This window comes from Megascapheus bottae, chromosome 16, assembly GCF_031878675.1.
Source record: "Megascapheus bottae isolate mThoBot1 chromosome 16, mThoBot2.hap1, whole genome shotgun sequence".
In the NCBI taxonomy this organism is placed as follows: Eukaryota; Metazoa; Chordata; class Mammalia; order Rodentia; family Geomyidae; genus Megascapheus; species Megascapheus bottae.
Genome location: NC_143524.1, coordinates 8,730,479 through 8,740,281, shown reverse-complemented (window position 1 = coordinate 8,740,281; position 9,803 = coordinate 8,730,479). Strand labels below are relative to the sequence as shown.

Sequence of the window (9,803 nt, the reverse complement as noted above, 5' to 3'; positions counted from 1 at the left end):
CTTCAGAGCTTCCTACAGTTTGTCGAGGAGGCATGCCCGAGGTCTATAGAGGAGGAATTCCTAAAAACCTGGCCGCGGATAGGAAAAGGAATTCAAGATTATTATAATGTATATGGCCCAGAGAAGACCTCAGTAGAGGCTATTACTGTATGGAATTTAGTAAGTGAATGCATAGATCCTCAACATGAGAATGCTGAACTTAATCTTGAATTAAGGGAAATTTATGAATTAAAGGACTCTTCTGAAAAACCTGAGGCTGAGCCATATGCCGCAGCCCAAGAGAGTCTAAGTGAGATCTTGAAAAGGGAACAACAACCAGTAGATATTGAGTATCAGAATTCAAATTTGAATATCAAGGAGGAAAGTTATGATGAGCCGATGGAGGACCGGATAGCTAAGAGAGAAAAAAGGTTAGAAGAAATCCTACATCTACTATCTAAAATGGGGATAGAGCAGAGAGCCCCCCCAGAAGTAGGAAAGAAATATGACCCTCAGGCCACTATGGTGTCTGATTCTAAACCTTACCCTTCACACCCACTGCCTCCAGCTGCAGCCTTACAGCCCCAATCCCTTTTTTCAACCTGTAAGCAAGCCTAAAAGCCCTAGCAACAAGTCCCTTTTAACAGACACTACAACCAGGCACAGTGCATCGCAATTAAACCTGGCTCAGGCTGCTAGAGAGAGGGAAGATATTTCAGGGCCTCGATGCTTCCCTAGTTTAGTTGATCATGATGAACAAGTATACCATCAACCTGTTCCTGTTAAACTGTTACAGGATTTAAAAAGTGCCTGCTCCCAATATGGGCCAACTGCCCCTTTTACTCAAGTAATATTGGAGGCCGCGTGTGCTGGTATTGTATGCCCAAATGACTGGAAGCGGCTTGCCAGAGCATGCCTTAGTGCAGGAGAGTACTTATTATGTGAGACAGAGTTCACTGCACAGTGTCGGGCTAAAATTGAAACAAATAGGTCTAAGAACCTGCCTTACACTTTTGATCAGTTGTTAGGAGAGGGAACCTATAAAAACACCGAAGATCAATTGGGTTATGCAAAGGAAGCCTATTCACAAATAAATGCTGCGGCGAAAGAGGCTTGGAAAAGGTTACGTAATTCCAATCGTACAAAAAGTTTAGTAGAAGTTAAACAGGGACCGAATGAACCTTATCTAGAATTTTTGTCTCGATTAATGGAGACTGCAGACTGCCTAGTACAAGATGAGAACGCAAGGAAGATTATAGTTAGACACATAGCCTATGAAAATGCCAACGCCGCCTGTCAGGCGGCTATCAGACCCCATAGGAATAAGGGAGGAATCACGGACTTTATTTCACTGTGTGCTGATAATGGACCCTCCCATGTACAAGGCCTTACTTTAGCCGCCACTCCTCAAAGAAAGACTGCTACTGAATTTCTAAAATATAGAGGCCAGAGGCATTCCCGGGCTGCTAGACCCCCAGGGCGTTGCTTCTCTTGTGGACAAATAGGACATTGGATGACGCAATGCCCACGCCAGGCCAGGTTAAAGAGAGAAAAATTACCTGGCACAGCGTGGACACGCTGTGGTAAAGGGAAGCACTGGGCTACAGATTGCAAGTCAGCAACAAATCGCAATGGCCGCCCGTTTTCGGGAAACTGGAGAAGGGGCCAGCCTCTGGCCCCGCAAAACCATAGGGCAGTCCCTCCCTCTTCTCCGCCACAAGTAAATCTTCTAACAACCCCCCAAAATCTGTCTCCAGCCTCTTCCGTGCCACCCCAGGCAGCGCAGGATTGGACCTCTGTTCCTCCACCTGCTCAGTATTGACCCCAGAGATGGGGACACAAGCTCTCCCCACGGGGGTCTTCGGTCCCCTTCCCCCGGGAGTGGCTGGATTGCTGTTAGGGAGAAGTAGCTCAGCCCTTAAAGGGATACAGATTACACCTGGCAAAATTGACCAGGATTTTACTGGAGTAATCAAAGTTATGGCCTCTGCTCCGAAACACGTGGTATCGATCCCAGCCAGTCAAAAATTAGCACAACTAATACTTGTGCCTTTACCTCACGGGGAGACTGCTAATTCTTCTGCCCCATGCGGACAGAGAGGATTTGGATCCTCTGATATCTATTGGGTACAAAGCATAAAACAAGAGAGGCCTGAGATGACTATATTTATACAAGAAAAACCCTTTAAAGGAATATTAGACACAGGAGCGGATGTGTCTGTAATATCTAAAAAGCATTGGCCAGCCCAATGGCCCCTGACAACCTCTATGACTTCCCTACAGGGGATTGGGCAAGCAACTGACCCACAGCAGAGCAGTGCAATCCTTGTTTGGAGAGATGAGGAAGGGCACTCTGGTCATTTTCAGCCATTTGTCCTGGATCATCTGCCAATTAATTTATGGGGTCGTGATATCATGGAAAAAATAGGAGTGTATATGTTTAGTCCTAGTGCTGCGGTCACTAAGCAGTTACTTGATCAAGGCCTCCTCCCCTTTAGGGGACTAGGCCGAGCAGCACAGGGAGGGCCAGAGCCACTCCAACCCCAGTCTCACCCCCCGAGACAAGGATTAGGGTATTCTTTAACGGGGGCTGTTGTTTGTTCTGCCCCTCATGCTGATCCCATAAATTGGCTCTCTGAAGAACCGGTATGGGTCGAACAGTGGCCTCTCTCTCTAGAAAAGATCATTGCAGTACAGCAGCTGGTACAGGAACAGCTGGACTTGGGACATGTGGCCCCTTCTAACTCTCCATGGAATTCTCCAATTTTTGTTATAAAGAAAAAGTCAGGTAAATGGAGGCTGTTACAGGATCTGAGAAAGGTAAATGCAACTATGGAACTGATGGGGACATTACAGCCCGGCTTGCCTTCACCCATGGCAATCCCAAAGGATACTTATAAGATTATTATAGATTTGAAGGATTGTTTCTATACTATACCCCTGGCACCTCAAGACTGTAAGCGCTTTTCCTTCAGCGTCCCCTCTGTTAATTTTAAAGAACCCATGAAGCGATATCATTGGCTTGTGCTCCCACAGGACATGGCAAATAGCCCAACTTTATGTCAAAGTTTTGTAGCCAGAGCCATTTCTTCCACCCGTGACAAATTTTCTTCTGTTTATATTGTTCATTATATGGACGACATCTTGTTGGCTTGTTCTGACCCTATCGTCGTACGACAAGCCTTTGGACAACTAAAGCAAGATCTGAGCCTCTTTGGCCTTATAATAGCAGCTGAAAAGGTTCAGGAACACCCCCCTTTTACGTATTTAGGCCATATATTAGGCCCACACTATTTTAAAAGCCAAAAAATACAATTAAAAACTTCACATTTAAGAACTCTTCATGATTTTCAGCAATTTTTAGGAGATATAAATTGGCTTCGGCCTTATTTAAAGCTGTCCACACGAGAGTTAAAACCCCTCTTTGATCTCTTAAAAGGAGATACCAACCCTACATCCTTGCGCAATTTAAATCCTGACGCCAGGAGGGCCATCCAAATCGTAGAAAAGGCAATTTCCCAGCAACAAGTGACCTATTGTGACTACTCTAAACCATGGGGAGTTTACATTTTAGCTACTTCTCACTCCCCAACTGCTGTATTGTGGAAGGATGGCCCACTTTTATGGCTTTATCTACCATCAACACCCGGCAAAGTGCTGACCCCCTACTACGAATTGGTAGCTAATCTGATACATATGTGCCGAGTGGATTCCCCTAAATATTTAGGTCAGAAACCTCATTTTATCTGTGTCCCATATAATTTACAACAACAAGATTGGCTATTCGCCCATTGCGATTCTTGGGCCATTGCTTGGGCCAATTATACGGGAAAAATTTTGCATCACTACCCGTCTAACAAACTTCTCCAATTTGCTGCGTGTCATACGTTCCTATTTCCTTCCATAGTACGGGCCTCGCCTTTATCTTCTGCCGCTTTAGTATTTACAGATGGATCCTCTAATGGAACGGCTGCTTTGACCATTAATGGGAAAACTCAGTCTTGGGTTACGGGTTTTTCCTCCGCCCAAGAGGTGGAATTAGAGGCTGTTTTACAAGCACTCATCCTGTTACAAGACGAGCCCTTTAACTTATACTCAGACAGTCAATATGTAATTCGTGCTCTTCAAGTCATAGAAACTGTTCCCTTTATTGGAACTACTAACTCCAATATCCAGACCCAATTTCGCCAAGTACAAACTTTGCTTTGTTCTCGCAACCACCCCTGTTTTTTTGGCTTCATTCGAGCTCACACTAATCTTCCTGGCCCTTTACATGAGGGTAACGCAGTTACTGATTCTGCCACCAGAGTTTATTTAACTCAAGTTGAACTTGCTAAGCAGTCACATGCCATCCATCATCAAAACAGCCGAGCCTTGCGCCGACAGTTTAAATTATCTAGAGAAGCAGCACGTCAAATAGTTAAAACTTGCTCCAACTGTGTGCCCTTCTCACCAGCTCCTCATTTAGGTATAAATCCACGAGGACTGCTTTCTAATCACATTTGGCAGATGGATGTCACACATGTTCCATCATTTGGCCGATTAAAATATGTTCATGTTATTGTAGATACTTATTCTAATTTTATCCTGGCCACCCCCCCTTGCTGGGGAAGCTACTAAACATTGTATTTCTCACTGCATTCGATGTTTTGCTGTGATGGGGATTCCCTAGCAAATAAAAGCAGATAATGGCCCTGGCTATGCAGGCCGAGCATTTCAATCCTTCTGCCATTCTTATAATATCACTCATATTACAGGCATTCCTTACAATCCTCAAGGTCAAGGCATCGTGGAGAGAGCTAATGGATTATTAAAACATCAAATTGCTAAAATGCAATTTGCTAAAATGTGAATATACTTAATCATGCTTTATTTGTTTTAAATTTTTTGAATCTGGATTCAAATAATTTATCTGCTGCTCAGCGATTCTGGGAAAAAAAGAGAGCAGCGTGCTTTTGCCTTAGTAAAATGGAAGGATCCCCTAACTGGTGCTTGGCACGGACCAGATCCTATTCTAACCTGGGGTAGAGGGCATGTATGTGTTTTCTCACAGGAAGAAAATGATGCCTGCTGGCTGCCCAAACGCTATGTTCGGATTGTGGAGAGTGACAGCGGTCATCCAAGCAGCGCCTCACTGGACCTTCACCCCCAACCCTCTAGTAATGCATCCAGTAATGGGGAAAAGACCTGAATTCATGCTTTTGTGTTAAGTGTAAAAGTCTCTGTTTCTTTGTCTTGTTCGTGTTACATATTTTTTCTTGTCCAGTTTTGTCTTTGAAATTGGTACCAGTTTTAAATATGGATCCTTATGGTTTTTCTAAAGTTTTGTTTTGAACCTGGTTCTCACCCTCAAGAGTAAAATTGGCAAAGCTCTCTTGACACAAACTTCAGGAACATGAACGGCCAATATTAATTTTGTGCACTTTAAAATCTTTGAGTATGAATGTGTGTGAATGAGTGAGTGAACATGTTCAAGGTTTAATCAAGAAAATCATTTAAGTTTGAATTATTGCATTGTTTTAAAGAGGGGGGAGAATGGAACATTAGATCAGCAAAAAAAAAATGAACTTGATGTTCGTATGACAGCTCTTAAGTCCCATTTAGAAGGTCAAATCAGTAGATTGGAGAGAGAACTCCGAGAGCATCAAGGGAGGCACTTAGAGCAGAGAAAAGAGCCTTAAGAACCTACTAGTAAGGTCCCAGAACAGCAGAGACAGATCACGTTGAATACTACTGCAGCTTCTGAAGAATGAGGAATTGCCAGCACTTCAGATCCATCAACAGCCAATATCAAGCCAACTCCTGTTGTTTCTACTCCAAGTAAAGTGACAACTGAAGCTATGGCTGGGAACAAATCAACACCTATGGCCAGTACCCGTCCAGTGGTCACATCTGCAACAGTCACCAATCGAACAACTCCGCAGATCTAAGCCCCAGATGGATGAATTCCTCCCCCCCCCCCCCGAGAGGGATCGCAGTCAAGGACGGGATAAGAGGGGATGCTCTCTGACCAACCTAAGACAGGGCCTTCAGCTTGATCTGAAGAAGTTCCCCATGACAGGTAAGGCAGAGTCAGCGATCCACCCAACCTAAGACAAGCAAGTCCGCATCTTTTAAAAGAAAGACGGGGGAGATGTTGGGGACCGACTGTGGGGTCAATGACCTTGGACCTGACCTTGGACCTACACAACTATATACACAAGGAAGTAACTCTGATCAGGATAACTTTAAGCAATGTCAATCAGTTCTTATCAGGATAACTTTAAGCAAAGTCAATCAGTTCTTATCAGGATAACTTAGGCAATGTTAATCTTTCTCATTTATCCTATATGTGACTTGTTTACTATTTTGTATGAATGTAGCCTCTGGCAGTTCCCTAGTTATAAGAAGAGTATTTAAGGTGGGAACTTAAAATAAACAGGAGAGTCTTAGGCAGCAGTCTGGAGCTCACAGCCTTCTTGGACTGCTGACTTGGGCTGTAGTCCTCCCGAACTCCATCTGTTTGTCTCTCTTTTAATTTTTCCTAGTCCTTGCCCCTATTTCAGGAATCCCAATCTGCGATCCCTGGTTTGCTGCTGGCTGGCCCCGGCACCTAACCTCAAGTCAAATACGGTAGACACAGAATGGCACATGCGACATTCTCTCTGTTACATTCGGATGTTCAAAGAAAAGTTGTCCTGCCAGTTAAAATAGTGATAATTTCACATTTGAAAGAAGATGGAGTAGATTTAAAAAAGAAAGTCTAGATTTAATGAAGGCATGAATATATTTATTAATATCACCCACAATTAAGCATTAGTAATAAGTATCAGTATCAGACAGAATTCTACTAATTCATATACACATAAACTCATATTAGTTAAAAATATCAACCACTAGGGAAAACAGTATGGCAGTTCCTCAAAAGACTAAACATAGAGCTCCCCTATGACCGAGCAATTCCACTACTTGGCATTTACACAATCATCCAGAAACAAGGACATACTAAATCCACTAGCACAACAATGTTCATTGCAGCAATATTCACCATAGCAAAGATATGGAACCAACCTAGATGTCCCTCAGTTGATGAGTGGATAAACAAGATGTGGTATTTGTACACAATGGAATTCTATGCTGCTGTCAGAAAGAATGACATCGCCCCATTTGTTAGGAAATGGAAAGACTTAGAAAAAATCATATTAAGTGAAGTAAGCCAGACTCAAAGGAACTTAGGCTCAATGGTTTCCCTCATTTGTCATAATCAGTAGAAAAATTGGGCTCTCCTAGCAGAGATTTGCAATAGACCAAAACCAAGATACATAAGGCCATATAGTATGATGCTATTTGAAAGGACCTCTAGGATATAGAAACAAAAGCCATATAATAAGTGATTGTTGTCCTTAAGGTACTATGTTATCTCTCATCTCTTTTGCTGTCCCTTGGTTATCCCATACTGCTACAGCATCTCACTTTGTTATCTAATATATCGGGTATATTTGTATTTGGTTATTTGAAATTGGATAGGGAAGTGGGGAAAACAAGATGACGGGTGGTAGTGGGGGTGAGGGAAATGGGGACCAAGACATGTGAAAGGGTATCAATGTATGTGAATTAATGCACTTTCTATCTGGCAAATATCATGTAACCCTTCTATTAATTACAATAAAAAATCTTAAATAAAAATTTAAATTTTAATCTTACTGAAGGTATTATTGTTGATGAGTCTGCCATTTTCTCCAATGTATGCTTTTGGCTCCCTCCAACAAAGGATATAATGACTGTAGTGCATTAGAGTTTACATCCAAATACATATAAAAATGCAGTCTGAGATAACACAGCAGGTGCTATTTGACAAAAAGGAGGAGATAAAGTTGAGGAATGTGAATCTGAAGGACAGATAGTTTTGTTCCAGGCACTCTGTGTGCTTCTATGGAAGTATCAGAATGAAATATATTCATATTATAAATGCATGATGACTTCAAAATGAAAAATAAATATATGCACTATACTTTTAAAAAGGTAAACAGTTTACAAAGAAAACAAGAAATCATATATCTTCAGAATAATTCTCATTGTGGTATATTTCTAGATCAGTGTTTTTTGTACTGAACTATAGATTTTGTAAGGGATAGGATATCATTTCAGACGTGACTGTGGCTATTACATGAAAATGCAGTTTAGAATTGAAATTGAAAATTAGCTTGTGGTGCATCCAAATGTGTTAAAACCCTGAGATGATTTGATTTTCTCAAGTACCTTTCTGAGGGCACTCTTGACCTCCTTGTTCCTCAGGCTGTAGACCACAGGGTTCAGCATGGGAATGACCATTGCGTAGAAAATAGATGCGATTTTGTCTGTGTCCATAGAGTGACTGGCACTAGGCTGGAGGTACATGAAAATGACTGTCCCATAAAATATGGAAACTGCAGTAAGGTGAGAAGTACAGGTGGACAAAGCCCTTTGGTACCCCTTACTGGAGTGCATTTTGAAGATGGAAACAAATATGAAGAGGTAGGAAATCAGTACCACACAAAGAGCACAGAAGACATTGAAGCTTGAAATGAAAATCATAACCATCTCATTCACATGTTTGTCAGAGCAAGAGAGAACCATGACTGCTGGGATATCACAGAAAAAGTGATGGACCACGTTGGGCCCACAGAAGGAGAGAGTGAATGTGTTCACAATGAGAACAGAAGAGTTTACAAGAGCATAGATGTAGGAGCCTAGGACCAGATACACACACACACTTTCGGTCATGGTGGTGGTATAATGTAAAGGCTTACACACTGCGGCATAGCGGTCATAAGCCATTAAGGCCAGAATGATATTTTCCATGGAACCAAAGACTAGAAAAAAGAACATTTGAGAAGCACATGCATGGTAGGATATTACATTTTCTTTTATAAGGAAACCAGCTATCACTTTGGGAGTGGTCGTTGACGAGTACCCAAAGTCCACCATAGAAAGGTTACTGAGGAAAAAATACATAGGAGTGTGGAGATGAGAGCTGAAGACAATTAGCAAGATCATGCCCAGGTTTCCCAAAGCAGTGAGGATGTATATAATGGTGAACACGATGAGCAGTGGAATCTGAAGTTCTGGGCTGTGACTCACACCCTCCAGGATGAAACCCCCCGCCTCTGAGTGGTTCATCATGGGAATTACAAACTCCCTGCAACAATAAGAAAGGAGTATTCTTAGCATGGAAAAGAAGTTTAACTCAAGTATGTAAACTCAGTATTATTACATTTATATTCCTGTGATCTAAAGCAAAAAATTTTTATCAAAGCAGTAAGGAGGGGAAAAATCACTTTGATAGATTCAGATTGTGGAAACAACAAACCACCTTAGAGATCAATCAGCAGATGCACTACTATATGAATAAAGAAACTGAGAAAAGATGGTTATATTTGTCTGTGATCATATATCACACATTTGTGATAAATACTTTCCAAATCATACCATCTGAGGTGATTGTGAGCTTTTTATAAATACAAATGTAAGATGTTCATGTGTTGTCTTCTTGAAGAAATCTACAGAAATTTAAGTGCATTGGACTGATGTATAGAAACGATCTGGGTTTTATCTCACAAGGAAGGATTTTCCAATACCCATGACCTTAAGAAATTTAATAGAATTTAATTTAACTCAATTCATATATATTTATGGGAACTATGATATTAAAAATCAGTGCTTTGTATGCAAGGAGAGTGAGAGACATATGTAAATACTCCTTTTTGCTATTTTACAAATTTGTATCACCTTATCTCCCTACAGACATTTGGGTTTGCAAATTTCTAACAAAGATGATGATTTAACTGAAAACAACTTATAGCATG

At 41.6% G+C, this 9,803-nt stretch overlaps 1 protein-coding gene across 1 annotated transcript; it reads right to left on the bottom strand.

Moving 5' to 3' along the window:
• Nucleotides 1-8,157: 8,157 nt before the first annotated feature.
• Nucleotides 8,158-9,120, bottom strand: LOC150052580 (olfactory receptor 5B2-like). The gene has a single exon (XM_090349158.1). It carries the CDS (start codon nt 9,118-9,120, stop codon nt 8,158-8,160), a length of 963 nt encoding a protein of 320 aa, XP_090205284.1.
• Between the last annotated feature and the right edge of the window lie 683 nt (nt 9,121-9,803).

What these genes read in the sequence shown, in the direction of transcription:
- LOC150052580 (XM_090349158.1), bottom strand. Translation starts at nt 9,120, where the DNA reads ATGATGAACCACTCAGAGGCGGGGGGTTTCATCCTGGAGGGTGTGAGT.